Source organism: Melozone crissalis, unplaced genomic scaffold (assembly GCF_028551555.1).
Source record: "Melozone crissalis strain CALT ecotype California unplaced genomic scaffold, PUWL_Pcris_2 ptg000018l_1, whole genome shotgun sequence".
Classification (NCBI taxonomy): domain Eukaryota; kingdom Metazoa; phylum Chordata; class Aves; order Passeriformes; family Passerellidae; genus Melozone; species Melozone crissalis.
In genome coordinates this window covers 29,790,505-29,815,919 of record NW_026535796.1, presented here as the reverse complement: position 1 = coordinate 29,815,919, position 25,415 = coordinate 29,790,505, and the positions used below count along the sequence as shown (strand labels likewise).

At 35.1% G+C, this 25,415-nt stretch overlaps 1 protein-coding gene across 1 annotated transcript in view; it reads right to left on the bottom strand.

Annotated features, from left to right (window-relative positions):
* Positions 1-8,183: 8,183 nt before the first annotated feature.
* The window catches only part of SCFD1 (sec1 family domain containing 1), a 49,839-nt gene continuing 32,607 nt past the window's right edge, over positions 8,184-25,415 (bottom strand). Inside the window, exons 16-25 of the mRNA XM_054275406.1 lie at positions 25,171-25,241; positions 24,174-24,253; positions 23,565-23,627; positions 22,532-22,607; positions 20,290-20,343; positions 15,857-15,909; positions 13,343-13,376; positions 12,015-12,080; positions 9,329-9,397; positions 8,184-8,396 (exon numbers count right to left, since the gene is read on the bottom strand). Coding sequence (XP_054131381.1) covers positions 8,373-8,396; positions 9,329-9,397; positions 12,015-12,080; positions 13,343-13,376; positions 15,857-15,909; positions 20,290-20,343; positions 22,532-22,607; positions 23,565-23,627; positions 24,174-24,253; positions 25,171-25,241 — 590 coding nt within the window. The 3' untranslated portion in view covers positions 8,184-8,372. The remainder of the gene's footprint in view (positions 8,397-9,328; positions 9,398-12,014; positions 12,081-13,342; positions 13,377-15,856; positions 15,910-20,289; positions 20,344-22,531; positions 22,608-23,564; positions 23,628-24,173; positions 24,254-25,170; positions 25,242-25,415) is intronic.

The window sequence follows — 25,415 nt, the reverse complement described above, 5'->3', positions numbered from 1 at the left end:
CAAAGTTTAGAGACTGCCTACAAAAGCATCTGCTATGAGCCTAGTATGGCTGTATCTGTGGGCAAACTGGAAACAACATTTCCTCTGCCAGATGAACTTTCAGACAGTTATATTTTGATCATAGTGGGGAAAGAAAAAAGGAATACTGAGTTATGAAAAACACCTTCATTAAAATAATTTTAATAAAAACATTCAAGATAACTGCATTCCATTTAAAGTATAGCCCATAATACCAACCTGCCAGTCAGGTTTAAAACAAATAGCAAGCAAAATAACTTGATGTAATTTGATGAGTAATAATTTTACTTGAATTCACATAATCATGTAAGCTCTTCCTGTTTCAAAACAAGTGGCTACTGACTTCTTAAATTTAGATGTGGGCATCTTTCAAACATGTAATGAAATAAAAGCATTTCATAAGGAAGGCAACATATTCATCTAATTATAACTTACATGGAAAATGTTAAGATTCTTAAAATCATATTTTGTATTTAATAATGAAATTTGTGTGTGGAAATATATATTGAAGGTCTGCCATTATAGCACATAAAGTATTGATGTTTTTTATGAGTTCTGATGAATTTGGGGAGGAACAAAAAACACACAAAGCAGCATAAGATGCTGTAGTTAAATATTCCTTGCCTTTTGGTCTTTCATTATTTCACAAGAATTAGATTCTCAGAGAGTTGCGTATCCTTGTAGGAGAACCAGTGTCTTCAAAACTTGAACCTGATTGTGTGCATTGCAAGGCAGTCCAATGGCATAAATTGATGTTTTCATGTGCTTTCTTTCAAAATAGCTCTAGTGGTATTTGTAGCAAAAGATGACTTTATTTTAGTTTATATCCAACTTTTGCCTGATATGTGGACATGGCTGAGATTTTCTTGCCGTTTCAATCTGGAATTTCCAATAAAACAACTGTAGGATCAACCTCATGTTTTTTGTCTCCACCTTTATTTTGTATACCGACAAAGTTTTATATGGTGGAACTGGAGCTGTGGCACCAAACAATGTGCAAGATTTCAGAGGCACCTGTAGTCACTTGAACTGCATTTTCTTTGTGGTTTCATCTTGACAAGAAATTCTCTTTGCATAGGTGGCACTCTTTTCCTGGTATCTGCTCCTGTGCCTAAATATGTGAATTTATTCACTGGTTCCTTGGGAAATGGTTCTTCTGGTGAAGAATGCCAGCATGGATCCAGTCTCACACCTGGCTCAGCAGGGTGTCATTTCAGATCCTGGAGTTTCCCTCCTGGCTCTGTTTAGTGACTGATGTTACCAACCATATGTGGTCATTGAGGTTCATGACTTAGTGCTTTGCTCTTCCCCTGGCCATCTTGAGAAGGAGGGGAGAGAGCAGGTCTCTGTCCTGGGATAGAGACCTGCTGGCTTGGAGCCCATTGTTATTTCATGGTCCCCTGCTCATGGCTGTTGTGGGAAGGGCCTGGCAGCCTGTGTGTAGTGTCTCTGTATGCTTGCTGACCAGTAGGATCACTCTCTCTCCTTTACTTTCATTTTAGGGGAGAATCTCCCCCTTGGACTTGTGCTGGAGTCTTTTTACGATCCCTCCCCCTTCACATGCTGCTGCCTGTGTGATCTCTACACCTTGATGCCTTGGGAATGGCCTCTTTCTCCACTTTCCTTCTATATGACAGACTGAAACTCCTCAGTTACCAATCCTTATCTCTGGACAATGAAAATTGCCTTTAAGTGAATACACTTAAAGGTCCCTTAGATTTTTCTATTGCCACTGTAGAAAAAGTAAATATATAAATAGATGAACAGCTTCAAAATGTGGCATATTAACTAAATTATAGAGACATTTGTCCATAATATCTTGCTGTGAAAATTTCCAAAGAATGCAGTCCAGATCTCATCCCTTCTGTAGCCAGAGTTGCACTTATTTTCTTAGCACTGTTTTTGTTCCCAAAATGTGTGTTTATTAGAAATAGGTAACAGAAAGCAAGGTCATGTTGTGCCAAAGGATTCTTCTAAATGTGATGTGTTTTTGCTTCAGGAACTTTAGCTGTACAAATATTTCTGTGGGTTTGGGAAGGGAACTAGTTGTTTCCTCTGAGGTATCACTACAAGTATTTTGAAGCGAAATCCTTGTCTCTGCTGGGACACTGGAGCCTGGCTGGGGTACAGGTGAGCTTGGCACTTGAAGCCCAGATCCTGACCAGGCAGAGAGACTGCACACAGCGAGGCCAGGCCAGGACAAGAGCAGAACAAATTACTAATGACACCTAAAGGAAGAAAAGCAATCTGGAAAGCATCACTGTTTGTTCATGATTTGACTGCCATGATTACAAAACATCAGATTTCATGAAGTTTTCACTGACTGTTTGACAAAGCAGGATCCAACCCGACAGTATAGGGACTGTTCTTTTGATCATTGATATTGCAGTGAACTGAGAGGGAGAGATAAGAAAAAGACAGAAAATGAATTCTAACTAATAAGTGAGAAGTATTATCATTAAAAAACCCCTTAAACTGGCTCTGCAGAAGAGTGACCTCTTTTAGATTCCCCTGTTTTCACACTGGGCCCTGAGCATGCACAAATTGAACTTTTCCAGTGAGGAGAGAGCAGGGCACCATTCTCCTCCCTGAGAGCCCTGGGCTGTTCCTTGTCCTGTGCAAGGCTAGGCTGACAGACAGATGCCCCCCCTGGGGAGAAGTGTGATCTGCAGAAACATCAGAAAGGTGGTGATCTGGTCAGTGAAGACCTGCACAATTTCCCTGTAAGAAATTCAGAACAGTCCCACAGCATAATGTCGGAGTTTTCCTCCCTTCTCTCCTTCAAGCTATCACTTTTCTCTCATATGATAAAGGTGATTTCCAGCCTGACAGAGGTATAAAGCCCACAGAAGGTAGATTTATATAGTTACCTTCCCTGTGTTGCAGTGTTTATTTATTTTCACATTGTTTGCTTTCAAAGAGCTCATCAAAGCATGATCCCAGTGAGGGAAAGCCAAAGCTTTTCTCCCTGGGAAGACAAAAAATATCATCAGTACTGCAGCAGACTACGACATTTAGGAGTAGGTATCTTTCCTTGTGAGTTAAAAATGTGGCATATTAACTAAATTCTGGAGACATTTGTCCATAATATCTTGCTGTGAAAATTTCCAAAGAATGCAGTCCAGATCTCATCCTTTCTGTAGCCAGTTGCACTTATTTTCTTAGCACAAACAAAATACTTGAATGAATGGGGCCCATGGCTGATCTATGGGAATGGATCATGTTCCAGTTCAAGGGCAGATTCACACCCCAGCTGGAGCTCAGCAGTTTAGCTGCCAACAATCCCAGGAAAATGAAGCAAAAGACATCCTCTGAGATGACTGGAAGATACTGGTAAGGGAATCTAAAGAAAAAATGGCACCACCTGTGTTTCACTTCTTTGACATATAAAAATAGAGGGTTTATTTCAGTGCTAGCAAAACTGGCAATACAATTAGCTTTGCTATTACACTAGCTCTACATGAAAAAAGTGTGCTTGCCTGTGAAACATTTTGTGTCATAATCCATCATCTCTCCCTCATTTGTTTTTGGTTTTGTGACCTGATCTGAGAGTCTTTGTCATGGATACAGAGAACTTGATGCATAAAAGAATGGACAAACCAAGTAGGAAGACACTGATCCCAAGGGATTTGTAGATGGAAGAAAATGTTGACCTTATTCAATCTATTTCATATGATGAATATTGTGGTACAGAAAAAGCGAACAAACACAGATATTTGCACTTGGAACAGATAAAATATATATGTGTTGATTTATGGTTTAAAAAGTCTTTTGAGAACATGTATCAGATTGAATGTAATAAACACTTCAGAACAGAATTTCCATTGTCATTTGGCAACTTATACAGCATATTGCAATTATTCCCCTGGTTTAGAGATGCAGGAAGAGCCCAGGAAGCTTTGCCATTGTAGCTGAATGTACAAATGGTCCTAGATCATTTCAGGGAGTAAACTAAACAGCTCAATTAAGTCTAACTCACAATAAATTATTGACCTGTGTAAGTTTACTCTGCAAAATGAAATAGGAACAATCCTATTATTTGTTAAAACTGTATCTTCAGTATGATTTGAAAGCCTTGGAAAGTTTATATGTAGAGAGAAGATTAAAATTTATTTGGGTAAGGAGAAAAGGTGGGGAAATGGTGTTACTGTAGGAAACACTATGGAGAACCCTATTCCTGTCAGAAAATACTGAATCCACACCAATTATTGTTAAGGAAAGCTACATACCCCTTCTAGGACCTTATTTTCATCCATTAATTTTCATCCATTGATTTTCATGCTACCTACATAATACAAGTTAGAATTCAGAGCAGTAAATGAGTTGTATTACCTGTCTATGCTGAGGTGCTAAAACCAATTTTCTGTAAAAGCATATGCCTTTGATCTATTCCTTTTGTACTGCCAGAAATAGGAATGCACATATGAGAGGGGAGACTGAAATAGGACCTGGAATGGATAGTTCTGAGGCTTTTGAGCATAGGAGTCTGGTTTCACAGGATAAAGACCACTCTTCCATTACTAAATCAAACAAGTCAACCTACGCAACTATGAGAAGGAGCTGGAACAACATTTTAGGAAAATAAAATCTAGTGCTGCTTGATTTACATAAGGGGAAAGACACGAGTAGATAAAGGGAAAGATACAAATTTATCAATAGAATTTAAAATTCCAGTGGCAACTGAGCTACCTAATGGTTTATAATTGTAGAAAAAAATATGATGCATTGATGGATTCAACCTGCAGGTTTTTGTATGCTGGGTGAAGGATGGTGTGTGTTGCAGTGACATGTGACCATATTAAAGAGCAGAATGCATCTGAATGTTGCTGAAAACAACTGCAACTGCTGCACAGAATGGGGTTACTAAGCCACTTCCAAATAAAACAGAAGTGGGTCAATTAATCTACTGATTCACAGTAAGAAATATTAACATCTTCTCTGGTCTCTGAAGCTACACAGAATTCACTGACACTGTGGCTCACTTTTCTGTACCACTAGAACACTGGGCAGGCTTGGCTTTCTCTGAGCCAGAGCCATCTGTCAGCCACAAGTCAAAACTAAGGAATGATCCTAACAAAGAGAGGGAGTGGGTGCCTCCACTGTCAGTAAATAAGGGATACAATGCTCCAGCCCAACACTTTTTATTTCAGATCTCAAGAATGCAGTTGTGGTAGTTTTGGAGTAAGTTCCCATGTACCCTCTTATAAACCTTCTACCTCCTAAATCTCATAGGACTGCTCTAGCCAGCACACTGAACTAGCCATTAAGCAATTCCATTTTGGAATATGTCATTTAAGTGAAAAGAGAAATGCTGCCCTTTGTTCAGCTTTAGTCCTGAAGCCATGCATGCACAGCTGGGTTGGCTCTGTAACTGTGACTGATAGCAGTGTTCCTGTTCTCTGCAGAACCTCTGGGTTTTGTGAAAAACCTCCTATTTTACATTCTGTTCAGATTGATGGGAGCACCATCAATCAATAGCAAAATTTACTTCAAGCCTAAGAAAGATTTACATCGGATTTGCATCAGAGAGTATCATACAAATAAGGCCATTTAATTTAAGTGCTGGTCTCCAGAAGCTTCTTTCCTTCATTCTGATTAATTTTTTTATTTTTACTTCTTTAGAGTGTCTAATTCTGAAAAAACAGAATTTTCACTGAATTCACCATTAAGTCACAAAATATCCACCTAAATATTCTAAAATCTTCAAATTTAAGCAGGAAAGCAAGCAAAGGGCTTTAATTTCAAAATGTGCATGTATTCTGAAGTATGTGCAACTGTTTATAAGAACGGTCCATAGTTCCTGAAAGATCAACTGAATTTTCTACAGCTGAAGACCAGACTGCTAATTGGCTAATTTTCTTCCTGAGAAGAGGTACAGCACTTGACACTTACTTAAATGAAAAACAAATACCAATGAAGAATTGTCTGTCCTGAGATGAGGAAGCTGGAGCTGCTGTTGATGCTGCCTCACCAGCGGGCCCTGTCAGAGCTTTAGCTACAGAGAAGGGGCTAGAAAAGTTCCAAACCTCACTGGTCTTCCATGCACCACCTAAAATATTTATTAGCAACGTGAATGCTGCAATTTTACTTAAAAGACTCACTGAGCCAGGCATAACCTCTCCTTTAAGCACAGGCCTTTTGAGGGACCTTTGAAGAGATGAAGGGCACTGTGACAGCTGTACATTGAAGCAGCTTACCAAAGAGAGAGCTTATTTTTAACATTGTTTGCCTCTAAATAACCAGAGACTTTTTGAACCACCTTCCACATTCCCAGATCCAGAGGTACTTGGGCAAAAGGGCCATGTAACAAAAACTTGCATGCCATAATTCAGGTTATGTTAGCAAGGAAGAAGCATGAGGCATGCATGCTGTTACAGGGACAGAGCAGTAATGCACAGCTTAAAGTAACAGAGAGCTTCAGGACTACTACTACAACTCAACCAGAAAACTGTTTTGGAGATGAAGGAGAAGAAGGTTTGAAGTACAAAAACTGTATTTATTTTTTAAAACCTGAACTCCAAACTGACCAGAGCCTGCTGACACAGCAGACCCAAAGATCCAGTTATAAAGCTGGGCACGAATGAAACCTGTCTCCAGAGTCACTAAAGATGGAAAACAGATTTTTGAATGTAGCCAACAAAGTAAGTTCTTCTATCTTTACACAGTTTACTGCAAAAGCAAATTCTGTAAGCTGGGATTTAGGAGTGCTTCTCGTTCAAGTGAGCAGTGCCAAGATCTGGACAAAAACCAAGCGGCAGATTTCTCCTAAGCTGGTTGTCAGCTGCAAGGTTAAAACTCTCTGCACAGGAAGCACAGTTGAGGAGGGATCATTTCAAGCACCTGGAACAAACTCCCACAAGAAGTGATAAACACTTTAAATGTAATTTTCTTTTCCTGACCCCCTTTGGCCTTGTTTTTGCTAACAAATATAGCACATATATGTGTATATATATATGGAATTAGAATAACAAACTGCATTTGATAGTGAGCCCTTGCTTATTGAAATCTGGGACAGTGTTCACATGCAACAACTACAATGAACACCATAGTAAATATATTTATTGACTCAGAAAAATTAGAACTATATAGCAGTATTGTGGAGTAGATTACAAACAACACTTAGATAATTAAATAACATTACTACTTTTTGATAACATGGTCTAGATTAAGCATATTATTCTTGTGATACTTTTAAGGAATAGATCAACTGCATTTCTTGTACAGATGTTCTGAAAAGCAATCAAGTTGGGGAAAGGGCATCGTGTTTAGTGCAAAACTAACATTCAACATTGAAAAACAGTGCAAAAAGCACTACTGAAAAATTTACAGTAAGCCAGTAATTCTCACAGTTGGCTAATAAACCCACAAGAAATGTTTTCACATTTTGAGTGTGTTAGGCCTTGTTTTGAAGTCATATTATTGCTTCACAGTAGCTGTTTCCAGAGAGGAGGTTTCTAAAGACAGAGACCTCCACCCATAAAAAGAATTTGTTATGTTCTTTGATAAGTAATGATAATTCTCCAAAATTATCATTACCAGTTTCTTTAAACTACTAAACTGCCCCTACTTAATGGAATTGTTAAAAATGGTATTTTAAATATGTGCTGATACAAGTTAAGAGCTGTTTTGTGAGTATGACTTGGGTTCTTCCCAAACGTAACAGTCAAAGCAGTTACAATAAAAAGTGCAGAAGAAAATTAAAGATTTCAGTTTTACAGTTTGAAACTGACTGTGTTGGCAAGCAATTTTCTCTTAACTTAAAAAGAAAAGTTAAATTTCTGTACCAGAAACTTGTACTGAAGGTATCTTCCAGTACATCTTTCGACTACAATGCAAAGACTGCACAAATCAAATGACTTTGCTAAAATAAAAGGGTAAGAACTAGAAGTAGTTCTCTTACACTAAAGCTCTTTGTCTGTGGTCCTGAAAGGCAGTTCTGCTCTTTTGAATTTTGTTAAATACAGATATTCTCGCTTTCAAGAAGAACATAACTCCTAAAGACAGACTTGACCTTTTCTTATAACTATTGCCCTGCTTACTGTATCAGAAACTTACATATAAGAACTTGAAAATGCCATACTTTTCAGCCAGTTCTGTCATATACCACAGCTAGTACTGCAATAAAAATGCAATAATAGTGAAACTGACCTCCACCAAAAACACAGTAGGTTTTAAGTTTTATTTCTGAAATGCTGATATACACCGTATTAATTACAGATTTTTTTTAAAAGTTATAATATTAATGAAATGGGTTAAAGTTTTATTATAATGACAAAAATAAAGATATGAAGACATCTGAATGTTGTAACAATTCTCTGTTGTCACATTTCCATCCAGGTAACGGTGTTTCAGTTTTATTTCTGGCCAAGTTGGGACAGCTAAACATGAAGAGAAAAAAGTCATTAGATTGCTAATCTTATTCTTTCAGTCAAACAAACATGCAGTTCATGCAGCAAATATTTCTGTCACATATGCTTTGTTTGTCTCTGAGAACCAAATGTCTTCTGGTGATAGACGATTTAATTCATAACCTCAGAGGAGAAGACTTGAGCTTCAAATTTTTATGAATGTATCTCATGAAGCAAAGGTACAGTGTACACAGTCAAGACAAAAAAATGTTAATTAAGCTGAATGAGGAGGTAAAAGTCATCAAGTACTATTTGTCTCCTTCAAGTGCAACAAGAATAAATGTAGTTCTTTAAAATGTAGCTTTGAATAACAACTTATTCTCATTTTAGTAGGACATCAAACCATGGGAGGTGACAGCTACTGAAGGGCTGCTATTTGCTGACCACCATGAATAATTTTTATTTTGTATTCATATTGGAGTTCTATAGAGAAGTAATGATGTTTTTAACAGCAGAGTTTAGTACAGGTATGGACATCAAGCTCCCAGCAGGCCACTACTTTTATATCTATATATCTGTAGATGTTTATAAACCAGGACAAAAGTGTAAACATCTTGTAACTTGAAAAAGCTGCAAGAAAACCCTAGAAAGAGATACTGTTTGTGAAAGTTCCAAGAACTGGCTCAATTTTTTTCCATAGGATTAACACAATTATTATGAACTTGTTTACCTCCATTACCTGTGTGAACTCACATTGATAACAGGCCTTCAACAGCTAATTTTAAAAAATGACATCAAAACCCCACTTCAAGCAAATAAAAATAAAATAGGTAACATGCATTAATCTTTCACAGATTAATTTGAGGGTTTTTTTGGTAAATATCCATGGAGATGCAGAGTTATATAAATCAACTTACAGATAAAGAGTAATAAATATTATACAGGTTATCAAAGTTATCTACCTGTTTTATAAACTGTGTGGCATTAAAAAGTTCACTGCAGCCATACAGGACATGTTTGCCTTGTTTACCCTAAAAAAGAAAAGTCCATAGGAAATCAGTTGTTTAACAGTGTAGTAGAGGATTAACAAGCAGTAGTTTTTAAAGCATCTACAAAGGGAAATTACAGGATCTACTAAATTCTTTTGCACACAACAGTATGCTAGCCTCCTCTTGGAGGCTCCCTATGCCTTGCAATTTTGATGACACATTTTCAGCATGTTGAATTGAACTTGGACAATATATTTATTTTAAGGCACAATCTACCTCAATGACAGCATAAATATTTGCTTTTTGACATAGTGAGATAGTCTATTCTAGCACAGAACTACAAATAATTAGATTTGAAGGTTTCTCTTAATTCTTCTACAAAAAAATCCCGGAATGTCAAAGCTGAATGAACATTGCTTCCTGTTTCAGAAAGTTTTCAAATACTTTCTCTGTGCTTTCAGGAGCAAACTGGCAAAACAGATAGTGCTTAGAAAAATAAAGCCATGAATAAAATCTCTGTGGTATCTGCTTGCAAGAACAGAGCTGTTGATTTTTCTCTTTTTTATTCTGGAGGAAGACTGATTGAATTTGAGAATAATTAATAAGCTACATCTGTGGAAACAATAGATGCTGAAAGTCTACCACATGGAAAAGCAAATTTTGTTGGATAAGACTGTAAGTGTCACCTGGGAGAGGCACACAGGTTTCCAGGTGGTGGGAGGGAGAATAACGGTTTTCATTAACCTTCCTTGTTTTTTCAAGAGCAAAGGGCTAAGTGGAATAAAGGTGAGGGAGTCTTCCCCCTTGGGAGGTCATCTCCCACTGCTCAAGTACACAGTCTGAGTGGAGGAACATACAGCAAACTTCAGCTGTGACATTGCAGTCACAACTGTGACAACCGTGATGAAAAACCTCTGTTCACGGGCTCCAGAAGAAGAAAGAGTATTTTCAACTTCCAACTCTCCATAAGATCTAACATTACCATTTCCATAGTTTTCAGTTTCTTCTGTTTGACAAATGACCTTCTGTTTGCCCTCTTATTCCTGTCAAACTTCAGCTTCCTGACACTTTGTATGAAGTGCTGAGTGTTTAATCTGTCATCACACCTATGTCCTGCGTAGACACACAGAGCAAACCTCAGCTCTGTCAGCATGCAGTTACAATCAGGCAAGTGAACTACCTCTAGGGGAATCAGAAGATTTTTTTTTAATAGGAAGTAACACATAGTCATTCTCTTGGGCATCTTTTGGATTGATATAGCAGCTAAAGAGGCTTTGGGTAGACTAAGGAGCAAGCTAAATGTTTGCCAATACACTCTGCCACAGGCAGATGCTTCACCGAATTTGTTATTGAGGACAGCGATGAGTGCTAAGCCAAATCTAAATGATTTCTTTAATTTACATTTCTCTTCCTATCCTTTCCTCTATCCAGACCAGCTCTGTTTCAAAATGGCTGCCTGTCAGAGGGAGAAACTCAGCACACAGATTCTGACTTTGCGTTCTTCAAAATTTACCTGGACATCAAACTCTCATGTGCTTTGTAGAATAACTAGTTTTCAATGACTAATGCTCCATATCTACTCTTATGTGTGAAAAGCCTCAATCCAGGCTACCAGAGGGCAGGACAACTGTACCACAACAAGGTTAAGATCAGGAAGAAAGAATGGTGTGTTGCTGCTATGAAATAATTTATTACCTTCTTCAGAATTTTACTAAGGTTACTTTGGTATTTTTTTTAATTCCTGGAAAGTGCTTGAATACGACTCCTGCCTCCCAGAACTGCAATGATTTAGTTATTTTTCACCATCCACTGATTTTTGGTATACATGTGTTCTGCTAGTCTGGCCAGTTGGAACCAGAGAAATTAAATTTGTTACACCAGCATTACATAGTTGATTGTGTATTTTCTTACTTGAGCATACGACACCTTTTATGATTTCTACACAGAATTAAATGATGCAGTTTAACAAGAATGAGCTTCTACTAACTCAGTAGGGAAAATTTCTAACTGTGGGTAAGTAATAAATGCTTAGATATTGGTGCCAATCTGATATTTGCTTTAACAGATAGCATAGTATTTGTATTATGTTGGTTTCTGAAACAACATACTTTATGCACAACTAAGATTGTCATACAATAAAATGGTGTTATCTGCAGGCCTGAGCTTAAACTGACTCCATATTGCAAAACTGCATACAAAAAAAGCACTAGGGTATCTCTTTTGCAAGATTTATGAAAACTAGAGAATTCTCAGCAGTTCCTTACTTTCAAGGTTATGATATGCTACAGCTGCTTTATTTAACACCAGCACATGAAAACTACTAACACTACTCTGAAACAGGGTAATTCAGTTTGCTACATCTGCTGACAGTTTTCAACCACGTTGGTGTGTATGAACACAAAATAAAAGAGAATGCAGTTTATTTACTCAACTACAAAGGGCAACATGAGCAAAATCTCAGAAACAGTAAGTCTTTGTCGGTCTAAATTAGTAACCCACAATTTCTACTGATTTCTTACATTCCTTTTTTCCCAGACTCTGTATAGAATAAGGATGTTAAGGCTAAATTCATAGACTTTGTCTTCTAAATACTAAATATTACAGAAAACATGCTCTATCTGGTTTCTATCAGTAAATCAACTGACAGAAGTACACATACCTTTATGTAGTCAATAAGATTTTGATATTCAATATAGTTGCCTCCTCCAACTACAAACACTATGGCCTAAAAGGCAACAGACATATTATTAGAGTATGCACTCAAATTCTTGAAATTTCAGTGGTGATATACCAGATAATTAAACCTACAACAAAAATCATCACAATCACACTGCGGTCTTATAGGAAACTGGATACAGAACCACTGCTTCCTATCTGAAAGGAGATATCTGAAGTTTTGGTAGGATGCAGAATAGCAAGCTGAGAGCTTTTAACATGTCACTCTCTTCTATTAAGACATACTCATACATATACAGTTTCAACATGTTCCTTTTTTGTCCAGAGATGTTTCCAATGACCAGAGAAAGTGTTAAAGTCTTCATGGATGTTTATCTGGGCCATAAATAAAGTACTTCTATCATAAAGAAATACACTTTTTTATCATTTTTTCCCTTCCCACCTACTACTGGTAATAATTTCTAGTATTACAGGTAAAAGCCATCAGTATTTTCTGGGCAGTGTTTAAAGGAGAATTCATGTCTAGAAAAAGGACACTTAATGGCTGTATTATTATTTTTAGCATTCATTATCCAAAATTGTTTGATCATACTATATGAATTTTATAGACTTTATCTTATTACTGACATTTTTGGTATGACCATCTGTAGCCATATATCTATCTATCTATCTATCTATCTATCTAGATATATCTAGGATACTACATGGTATTTCTTTTGTTCCTGAGGGTAATTAGGATATTTCATGAGAAATAGGAAACATTTGTATATTGCCAAGGTAAATACTTTGCTTATGAAACTTTGCAGTAATCAGGTAAGACTTTTTCTATTTGTAAATATTTACACAGAAAAATACTGAAAGTTACAGGCATTTGTATGAAATGGTAACATTCATTATTTTGGTTTTTTTTTCTTTAACTGCAGAGCCTCCTTAATATAGTCATTTACATCAATGCTGTTGTTTAAGGCTGGACAAAGGATGAAATCTAGGGAGCATTCTGAAAATGTGGTCTAAAAATGGGGGACTTAAATTGCTCACTCAATTATGATATTAGTAAATTCCTGTAACTATCTTCCAGAAAATTTTCTACTTTTTTTCTCCAGTATTAGTTAATACTTACATAGTCCTTTGAAGATGAAAAGCTTCAGAATAACAGCTAATTATAATTAATACTAGATATAATTAGTCTAAGTGCTTTTTTGTAAATAAGACCTCTCATTTTCTTAATCAGGATCATCAAAAATGACTGCACTTCAGGATTTTTTTATTTTTAACACATGAGCATTGAAAAATAATTTCTACGTGACTTACCTCCTGGAATGGATTTTTATTTCTTGGAACTGAACTATAAAAAATACAGCACAGATTTCATTACACATTAATAGAAATATGCACAATAAGCATCATGTACGCATCATATGAATGGACTACTATATACTATTAGACAAAAATGTAAGATATAACAATAACTGCCTTTCCATTTGTTATGGAAAATCATTCATTCTACAGAACTGAATACATGAGAAAATAGGAATTTTACTTCATCATTTCTAATGTTGCTGTTTGAATAATAAACTTTATGACAACAATTCTTCCACAGTTTAAAAGCTCTAACTACAGTGCTGTTAGCTAGGAGCAAATAAAATGAGTTAAAAGGTGATCAGCATTAGTACAACTCAAGGCACCTAGAATTCCTACCTCCTGGAATCTTAGCTAGGTAAGGCAGTCAGTTTGCAGTGCCTGCATACACTTACTGATGCTTCCAAATCTCAAAACCAGCTATGCAGGATCAGAATGACAAAGTGAGGAAGAGGGAAATTACAAGTTTGGGTGGTACAGACTCCTCCACTTGAATACAATGACAGGTAGCAGGTGGAGGGGGATAAACCTCTTTTCCTGCATCACCTTGGAGCTTCAGGGGAAGGGGAAAGTGAAGAAAAAGCTGTCAAGGGTCAGTCTGCTCCCCTGCCCTTTGCTCACACACTACCACTGCCCTCCTGGCCTGTACTGGCCTGCAGCCCCAGGAAGTCAAATACATCTTGTGTTCTAACATAGCTTAAAACCACTGCACATTCCCCTTCAAGTTACCTTTTCCTTTATTTCAAGACCTTTTCTCTGAGTGACCAAGAACAACTGAGTCAACACAGATTCCAGTGTATCAGAAAAATAGGTTTTAAAATGGAATGGCTGTCTCTAATGTGTTGCTTTGTCTGTCAGGAATACTACAGACTTCCCATAAGTAGAACTGTTACCCCAATTCTCTCATTTTTTGAGTATGATACAACAAATCCACACACATCTTGTGTCATCCTTTCAGAGGACAAAGCCTGTTTATATTTGAGGTAGGCTTTACACAGGACAGAAAGACACTGTTTTCCTAGGACTGAATAACAGCAATGCAGTTATTACTCTATTTAGAACATAGTAAGTAGAAATGTCAATATTTCTTAAAATGGGAGATAGAAAATAAAATCAGTAACTTTTAAATTAAATCCATTAATTATATTATTTTATATGACAATTCTGTCAAGAAAACTAACATATGTTTTTATTGTCTACAAAATATTTGAAGGGAGAATTAGGCAAACTACTGCCTGAGTTCTGCTATCATGCCCAAGTATGATTTAAGGAACATAACTTGAGTTTACGTACAAATCTCAAACCAGAAATTAAAAGCTATTACCTATGATGACTACTGTAGATACACAGAATGCCACATTTCTGAATTGCTGTAAATGAATATTTCTACATTGTTTAAAACAATGTAAGAACTATACAGAGAGGGCAGAAAATGGAAAAAACCCTTCGGCTTGAGTAAAACAAATCTTTGCACTTTTGCACAAAATCCACCAAAAACTCTGTAAAATCAGTGACAGTTGAAATCAAAATTAAATATAATACAATAGTGCTTTTCTCTTTGATAATTTCAAAATTTGCTTATCTTTGAAATTTTATAATCTGTAATACTTTTCAATAAAACATAAAAATAATTTGACATTTATGTCCTTTTACTTTTCATGTTTCAAGAACAAAGCCGAGACAGAATTTTCATGCAAATAACTAAAACCAAGCCTGAATCTACTTTATCCACACTGATCCTGTAATAAAGTGGTGCAACCAAATGAGATTATTGTTTTCCCACAGGTTCAATGACAGCTATTGTTAGAAAGAATATCAAAATTAGGTACCTTCTCTGTTGCCAGGATATTAGATTAGGTGAGACTATCAGACAATTATGAGTTAAAGATACAAAGCAAAAATTAAGATTTATAAACTTCTGACGTAACTCCTCTTCCTCTCTTTTACTGGCAAAATAAACTATATCCAAGCCTCCCTTCATATACACATGAACATAAAATGTGCACCTACCTAAACAAAAATAAATGCAGTAAAATTTAATTTTTTTTTCGAACTTAGTAACAAATTACTAAAGAAGGGTTGTATTAAAATCAGAATTGTAACTGTTTAAAAAGTGACAAGGAAATTTTGGTGCACTATCCAATGACTATTTAACAGTGAAAACTCACAAAGTTTCTAAAAAACCAAGCAGTACAAGTGTGAAAAACCCCAACACTTATTATTGCTAAATATTAATGCACATTCCTGTGACTAATGTACACGTTAGCACTTATTTTTTAGATTTTTTTTGCAGTGTTATAAAAATTTATCTGATCGATCCAAGTTCCCACTTGTAAATTCCTTCAAGACCAACTGTCTTGACTTAGAATTAATGATCAAAATAATTACTTATAGTCAGCAAGCAAAATAAAACAGATTTCTTAAGTTAGTCTTTTCATGGAGTAAAAGGAAAGGAGCAAAACTCACCTGTCACTGCCTCGCAGCATCTTGGGGTCAAAGTACCGATAGTCATCTGTCTCCTATTAAAAAGTATGTTTTTATCTCAAAAGACTGGAATTTTGGCTAATGAATTTTTGCTTGTATCTATGACATTAAACATTGTTCAAACCAGTATCATTTCCCATCACATCATTCAACATTAATTGTGGTGTCTACTAGTATTTAAAAAGTTTGTATATAACTGAACCAGTACAGAATAAACAATAGTGAGAAGCTATGAAGGGTGCTATTGAGCTTTTTATTTCTGGTTCATCTAAAATTGACTACCACACACTTTCCAAAAAATATACTGGTTGCATAATGAATCTCAACAGAAAGACAGCATGCAGAAAGAAAAATTGTTACCAGCTTTAGAGGAACACTGATGGTTAGTAACAAACACGAACATTTTCCAGGTTACGGAGATCTGCTATTGATTTAACATTATAAAACAAAACACTTTTGTGGCAATGAGTGCTAAGGACAAAACAGATCAAAATCTGCTACTGGTATGTAACTTATCCTTCTCATGTCATGATTTATGACTACTATTAAACCAAAATTAAGCTCTTGAAGAAGAAATGAGTTCCACAAAATTTGAAAAGTTTGACTCTCTAAACTACAGAAAAAAAATTTCTTCACACAGAACACTGAGGCACTTCCAATATTTTTATTGGCAACAAGCAGGATTTTTGCCAATTATTATGGATGAAAAACAGGACTTCTTAGTAACTCCTTCTGACAACTTCTTGGCTTTCTCCTGTTTCTATACTACATTTTCATCCAGGTACTGTTAAGTTTAGTTTGTTGATAAACTGCATGCAGAACTACAATTTATCTGTGTGCTTACATGCAAAAACCTCTGAATTCTGCTGATTCTGTAGAGCAGAAAAAATACTTCTTGAGTAGTAGACAAATTATGTGGGGAATTTACTAGAACTCACATAGCATAACTACCTCTAATATAAAAAAGTATTTAATATACATGCGGTGGTTACACACACACAAAATAAATCTATTTGATATTACAAACTTTTATGTAATTATATAAAATAATCCTGCAGCTTGGCTTTTAAAAAGAAAATAATTTAGATCTAATTTCCCACTGAATCTCTGTAAAATGCTTTTATATGCTCCACTGGGAATTTCAACTGCTGGAGTCTGCCAGCATTCATGATTTTGCAGCTTCATACCTAAAGGTGGTATAGTGACTCTGGGGTAAAGAGAGCTGGGAATGGACAGATATTGATAGACTAAAACTGAGAGGTATTTGAGAAACCTTTACCTGGGATAAAGAGTTTAACTTTCTTTGCTTATTAGAGGGAATTACAGATTAATGACAGAACTAAAAATCAGAGTTAATAAACATATAACAAACATTTACTCCTGAATGTTTTACTGCTGTGTTTTTTTTCACTGTGGGCTTGTGTAAGTAGACACACAGAGAGTAGTAAAGCAATAGAAATTTGATAACCTAGGGATTTTCCATTGTTGCTGTTTAAATACACTATTCCTGCTGAAATCAGTGCTGAGGGTTCAGGGAAAAGAAAGCGTAGTCGATTTTATTTTCTTTAACATATAGCAAGTCTGCCAAGAAAAACAAGTGTATAGCACTTTCCTTACATACAACTGAATTTGTGACTTCCCTAAGCAATTCCAGAAGAAAATAAATACTTCTGAATGTATAAACTTAGTTTTCAATATTTCAAATAAAATGGAAAAAGATCCATGGAAATGTCTTTGATTTGCAGTCTGTATTTTTTTCCTGCAGAAGCTAACAGGACCAATTTGGATTAGAATTTTTCTTTGTAATGCATGAAAGGTATATCCTAAGTCTGAAAGGTACCATATCTGCTGAAAGGGACAGTATTAACCAAAATACAGTTTCATTAATAAATATCACAAATAAGAGCTATCTACTTAAGTCAATACAAATGTACACACTGTATTGACAGAGGCTTAACCACTTTGTAAAGGTTCACTTTTCAAATATTTTCCCCACTCAATAATCAAATAATTTTCCAGAAGATCCTTAGAAGGATCTCCATAACTCTATAGTAAATCATGGTCAATTTCACAGATATGAATTAAAAGTTGTGTATACTTTTGTTTGTTTATGAAGATTCAATGTTTTAATCAACCTCTATTTAAAGCAACTATGTTTTAGTTTTACGAACACAACATTCCTTTATTAAAATAGGACCTTAAAAGACATGGCCTAAAAGTGTGCTTTTAACAATAAATATTATTATTTAAAATACTCACAAGTAACTGATTACTTTTAAGGTCATCAAGGAATGTTTCTGAAGATGTTTTTCAAGAAAAGGTGTAGCTATAGTTAAACAATCTAGAAAAATTTAAAAAGTTACAAGATAGTAACTTAACTTAGATCTTATGGCCCATAAAATCTGTTCTAGCTGTTCTTGCTTCTGAAAAACTTGAAAAGCATGGGTGGCATGGGCTTATTTGTCCTTGCCAGAGAGAAAAAAAGAAACAGCAGAGACAAGCAACACATAAAGTGATTTACAGACAACCCCACAGAGTTTTGCACAGGATATCATTCTAAATAGGTTGAAGATTTCAACTGACAATAATATATATTGAATGTTTGTGGTACAACTTGTATGCACATTTAATATATTTCCTTTATTGTTGCAGTTAATATCTAGAAAATAAATTATTTCCATTCATTGTATATAATTACTTTACTTCTCAATAATCTGCTCTAATTTTGCATTACACCTTTTATCAGTATGTACATTTCATACACGGATTACTGTGGTTAATATGATTTCTTCAATTATAAAGGAGTATTTCTGTGTTGTAAAAAAATAAAATCTTGAACTTTTTTCTCTCCCTTTGTGTTTTGCCTGCAGTGCAGTAGTTTTCTATTCTGGGAAACAGAAAATGATCCCACACATCAGAAGATGAACAGAAGCCACAATGGTGTATTTCCACACATTGACCTTTTCCAGATACAATTTCACTTCTGTTGATAGTACAGCAAGTCTAAACACATTCCACAATGACTCTCTGGCTTGCTTCCTTGAGCTCAAACTTACTCCAAACTTGCTGTCAGTTTTCCTGCAGGTTAGGAGAATCAGCCTTTAGGGATTGCCTGGTCTCCTATGACTTGAAAAGTGGGACTCCCTGTTTTGTGCCATGAGTATCAGTGTCTGCCATGGCAGTGGAGCAGGAAGCTGCTGACTGACAGATTGGCCCAAATGCTGATTTTTTAAATGAGAAAATCAATGTTATCTCCAAATTATCAAAGTGCTGGTAGCTGTTTTCTACTAAGTAAATGTGAAAAAATCAAGTCAGAAAAGAAACCTCATATGACTTGCAAACTTTTCTCAATCAACTCCTAAACTTGTAGCCTAAAGAAGCTAATGTTTATTTAAAAAAAAAAAAAGGTTTAATTTTTCACCTTCTTGTAAGTTCTCTACAGTTTTAATTTCAGCTTTCTATGGTAAGTGTTCTGGGTGACCTCTGCTGGTTGACTAAATAAAGTTAGCCCTGTACATCCTTTCCAAGTCTTCCAAACAGGAACAACAATCCACTAACTCTGGAAACAGTGTCAGTTCCTTTGTTTGTTAAGAGAAAGCAAATTATCTTAGAGATTAGCTAAGAATCACAACATATACCATCTATGAAATACAGTTTAAGGAAAGAAAGGATTACTTGCACATTGATAATTTTCATATTTTACCATTATTTTTCTCTCTGTACATAAAGTTAATACATGCAGGTGAAAGTGGACTAAGAAGAATGTTTTGAATCTACTAACCAGGCCTACTTTTAGTTGTAAGTTCTAGCAAATGCCTTGACTGGGTAGCTAACACACAAGCAATTAAAACATTTTTAACATTTAAATTTAACATTTAAATTTAAAATATCTGAGTAAATTTTCACAGAAACAAGGCAAGAAGAGGAATTTTCTGACAAAAACCACCTCTGCTTGTAAGAAGAATGACTGACTCAGTAGTAAAATATTTTCCTCTACAAAGTTTAAAGATATGGGAGATGTAATTTTCCCTAATACAACTCTCTCTAAATATTTCACTTCTAAAATTGTGCTCTTTTAAAAAACAAACACTTTGTTGCAAAGAAAATTTTAGTCTACAGCTTAATGTAGAAATTTAGGAGCAACAGAAGCTTAGTATAACACAAGTGTAATAGAAGCTCAGAATAGGAAAAATCTAAAAAATATTAGGTCCAATGAGACACGATAAATTGTCATTGTTTAGACTATTATAATGGAAGAGGTCTTACTAAATAGTTATGAAAATGGTGCTATTCTTGAAATACAGCATGATTGGATTTTTTCTATCATGAAAAAAATTAGCTTTCGCATATGACATAGCACAGACTCAAGATTTCATTTGCTCCACCTCTCTCTATAGGAAGGCAATTGTACTCACAGGGTTTGACTTCATCTCCATAAGGTTGTCCAAAATACGTGTGACTGGCAGATTCTGTAAAACATAATGTGAAACTGATGGAATGCTGAAAAGCTTACTCAGAACTATTCCCAGGCACATCATTACTTATGGAAGAGTTTATAGAGCATCTGAAATACTATTTTAAACAGTTTCCTCTTATGCTTTGTTAAGGTTAAGCTTAAATATCAAATATCACCTAAATTACTTTTCTGTAAAAAAATGCAAACATCTGAGGTGCATATAGCTGGGGGATAAAGATAAGACATAAAGTGCAAAAAAGGTGTGAAGACAGGAACACAGCTGTATTTAGGTATTACCAACATACGCAGATGTGATCAAATATGAATTCTTATTAAAAAATACGTTGCAGTTAAGGAAAGAATTTTAAAGCTGATGCTGATAATTGTGTGATTCTAAAAAAGAACTAATGTTGTCAAAGAAATGGGTAAAAAAAGCAACCCTGGCAACAAATTTTTGGATGACCTGCAAAGGAATAAACTGAGGTGAAATTCAAGATTACTGTTCCTTGTTTAACACAGGAAATGTCAGCTGGAAAAAAGATCGGAATATTAAGGAGTTAAACTACTTCAGTTATAATAAACCGAGGGTGAGTTTACATAGCAACAAGATTGGAAATGAGTCTTGTTGACAGAATGTATCAAAAGAGGACATTCCAAAGGATGAGCTACCTATTACACTGGAAAATTGATGTGAATCCCTGAATTACTGAAGGAAAAATAAAAAGTTAACTTTAACAGAAATACCACAGACCTACATTAGGCTTACAAATACGAGGAAGAAAGGCTTCTCATCTTGCTAGCCTAAAATACCTGGAGAAGAAATTAAAAGCCAGAAAGGCACAAGCTGAAAACAAAGCAAATTGGCTTTTTGCTCCCTCAGAAGGCAAAACAAGGCAAGCCATTTTGTACAGAATAATATTAACTCTTTAAAGCCACACATTTAAAGAAATTACAAAATGTTTACTGCAAGGAGAGGAGGAAGTCTCCTGGAGACTATACTTGTTTTCTATTATTATATGTAATGGTTTATCTGAAGAATTTTCTATAAAATATAACACACAGGCAAGCTGCATATTTAAATGCTCCTCAATCATATATCAGGATATACCACTGAGTTGTAACTCTGCAATGCAGCTTATCATTCTAGTCATAGTGAAATTCCTGCAAAATTAACTTCATTAACTGCCCTACAAACCTGAGACCCCAATTTTAAACTTTTCTGTGATATCTGATACCTTTCATGTATAAATTATGTGTATAACAGGCTGAATAAAGAAACAATGACAATGATATGATTAAGTAGGTCAAAAGGATAAACCTTTAGTTAAGATTTCATTTTATTTAGTTCTAATATGTTGTATTTCTAATTTGAATTCTGACTCTTCAACTGAATTATAATATGATGAATGATCTTTTTTCCAGAAATCTTGATCTGAAAATACTACAGAATTAAGATTTTAAACCGTAAATAAATATTTATTTATTGCCATCTGATGAAATTACATATCGGGAAAATAATGTATCCTCTGTAGAGAAGGAGGTTTCTGGGAACCACAATTCAACATTCCAGCTACAAGTTATATAACCAGTTTCTTTTTTTTGTGCTGTTGTTGTTATTTGTTTTCTTTGGGAGGATGTATATTTCATGCAAGTTATGCTCAGAAATATTTTACAAAGTCAAGTGAATATTTGAAGGTGGTCACGTCATTATAAACATATTTGTATTTTCATGCACATTACAAGATTATAGTTGCTGTACATTACACTCACATGGGAAAAAGGAAATGTTTTGAATTGTTAAGTAAACAGAGAACTAACACTTTCAGCCTTTTAATCACTCTGAAATAGATTAACTTAATGCATGTAGTTCTAAGTAAAGATACGGATAGTTATATTTTTTTGTTTATGAAGGGCTAGTCTACTTTGAGTACTCCACAGATGATTTTTTTTATAATCCTGAAATCAGTCTTAATTGCTACAAAGAGGTCTTCAAACAAAATGTGAATTATTCCTTATTTATTTGAAATCTGGAAGTTACAAAGTTACAAAGGAAGTTACAAGATCTATCCATAAGCAGAGATTTATGTTTACTTTTTTCACTGCACAATGAATTTTTATTAATATGACAAAGGTACTGAAATTTGTTTTTCCAAATGTTCACAGTACTCATGATAGACTTTCTAATTATTTTTTAAACTTACTTGTTGCTTCAGTACCAAGTTCTTCACTCCTTCCATTACAAACTGTGATCCTGTATTCATAACACGTGAAAACAGACTGAAAAAACAAAATGAAGATGATGTATGAGTTCTTTTTAATTTGTATTCTTAAGCTTTATACTGACATCCAATTCCCAATGAAATCAATAGGACCTAATTACCAAGTAATTCAGTTTGTCATAAAATATATTCTTCAAATCACATGGCAATCACATGTATGGGAATACACTAGTAATCTACCAGACAGATCCTCACCTATCAATGGGAGCTTTGGATTTAATCCACTGAACAGTTTGTTCTACACCCAATGACCAGGGTTAACAGAGAGGCTGAGCGTGTTCAACAACCCAAAGAGCATTTTCCCAAGAGAAACAGCACCAGAATCCTCTCTAACCATACTATGCCAAGATTCCTTACAACAGGGACAGGGCATTCCTGAAAGTAAGGCTGGTAATGAGGACTGAAATCCTCTGAAGAATGGGAAGATCCTACTCCTATATCCTTACTGCATATATGTAACTTCAGCACAGTAATTTTTTTCCTTGTGTCTTGAAATAAATAACTACACCTTTCAACAAGTCAGATACCCAGTCCAGGACACTCCAGAGTGTCCTTGCACCCCTGACAGTCTCCAAACCCAAGAGAGAAATTATTTTGACTATACAGGGCTGTTTTTATCTTCTGCCACTGACTACTTAGGGCTCAAAGTGATAGCTGTCACAGATCCAGTTCCTGCTGCTGAATTCCTCTCCTGTGAGAGTGCATTGAATGTGCAGGTGCAGAGGGCACTGCATTAAGATCGTTTGTGAATTTAGTCCCAGATCCTTTTATTTTCCTCCCTTCATGTACTATGCTGTTAAGGGGAGATGAGTGCTTGTAATTGTCTGTAATTAAAAATTTTACAAATAGGGAGATGTTTTGTTCTGGGCCTTGTAGAATGCTAACCACACTTTCAGCACTACTGAAATAGGATAAAAGAACCCAAAGGCTTACAAAAAATTAATCAAAAGCATACCCCAAAGGTTTAGGTGTAGCGTTTCCATAGCTGGTTGGAGCTGAAGCCATCTTAGTGAAAGCTCTGTGAAAGCAGGGATAGAAATCAAATATTTATCTAAGGCACATACTTCTGTAGAATGTTCCACTCTAGTCATCTGAAAGTGAAAAAACTTCTGCATTTTGAACTCTTTCAGGAAGTAACTATTTATTATATGCATCCCTCTTGCCTACAAATACAATAGGAATTAGATTCTATAGTTAAAGACAAGTATTTCATTTAAATGCCATGTAAAACTACAATACCATGTGTACCAACATTACTCCCTGGTACGAACTAAAAAAAACTTTGAGGTTTGAACTAACACAACTTTTCAATTAATTCAGTAAGTTGTTTCTATCCTGGATCATTAAGGGCATGTCATGTTCTATAGCGTTCTGGCACTACTGGAGCTTAGTTTTAAATTAAGATTTGCATGTATTACCAGAACAGTAACAGTAAAAACTTACACCAAATGAATATTTAAGGATAATTTACAATTTAAGAGAAATAACACATAATTCCTGAATACAATGCTAGGTTCTATATTAACCAGTTAGCCTCATACAGAAGAAAAAAGAATTTACTTACTTCCATTGTTTTATGTAGTTCAAAGGAGTGAGATTACAACCTGCATCCATCAATGCTTTTTTATACTGCTCCAAGTCAATCTGAAATCATACAGTGGAGAATTATAAAAGGTTGAAGCTACTCTTAACTCCATGTACAAAGACAAGATATCCTTATCTAAATATTAAGTAAGTAGTGCAAAGTTATAGCATTGGCCCAACTTAAAAATTAATTATGAATCTTACTCCCATTTCCTACCAAGTACAGAAATGCGACTTGAAATTAAATTTGCCATGAGCAGATCCCATTAAAATGAACAGTATTTGTGGAATTAAATCCTGTGCACTTTCAGATATGGAACAATATTTATACTAGCATCAACAGAATGCTGGTTTCTATACAATGTCAAAACAGTAAAAAATAAACAAAGAGGAGCTAATATACATTAATACAAATACTTTTTATTTGCCTAACCAAAACATTTTTTGCATCAGATAATGTTTCTATAGTGTAAGAATTTTCCTTGAAATCAATCATCCTAAGTTCAAAAGAAATAAGAAGAAATTGTTTCCTGAATTACTCAGATATTGGCAGATGCATTTCTCCTTCATTCTCTTGCTAGTCAACTGACTCAATCATTCTTGAATATATGAAGATGAAGTGAAATGAGTCATATTTTTGTTTTGCTTTACCTACTTCTTTGAGTAGTGGAGCAGAGTAATAGAAAGCATGCTAAGATGTGTCTTGCAGTAACTCTGATCTAAATATATCACAATGTAATATTCCTTCTTACTAGTCATTCATATTCTTTGTAATGGTGGCTAAAGCTTTGTGAGCAGATTTCCTGGCAATAAGACAAAATTTATTTTGTCTTATTATTTTTGTCTTACTAAATTTTTATAATTTCCTGAGCATTTCATACTTCCCTTTACAAAGACACAGAAATATCTGCTTAGTGCTGAAATGAAAATCCTTTGTGGTAGAATCTGGTGTTGGAAGCTGTAAAGAACGTAGGTACCTCTGAAGGTGCCTGAGTTGAGCTTATGTAATAGATGAGAAATAATCGCATTTTGTCTTCAGGAGTTCCTGCTGCAGAAAGACAGAAAAAAAAAGAATTATAAACTACAATTGTAACTATGCTACTACATTAACTGCTCTTCAGCAGACATACATATGTATATGACAATAAATGTTATTGATAACCATGTGTATAATGGCAGACAATTTTATTAAGAGTTGGGTTAGATGTGCTTATTCTTTCTG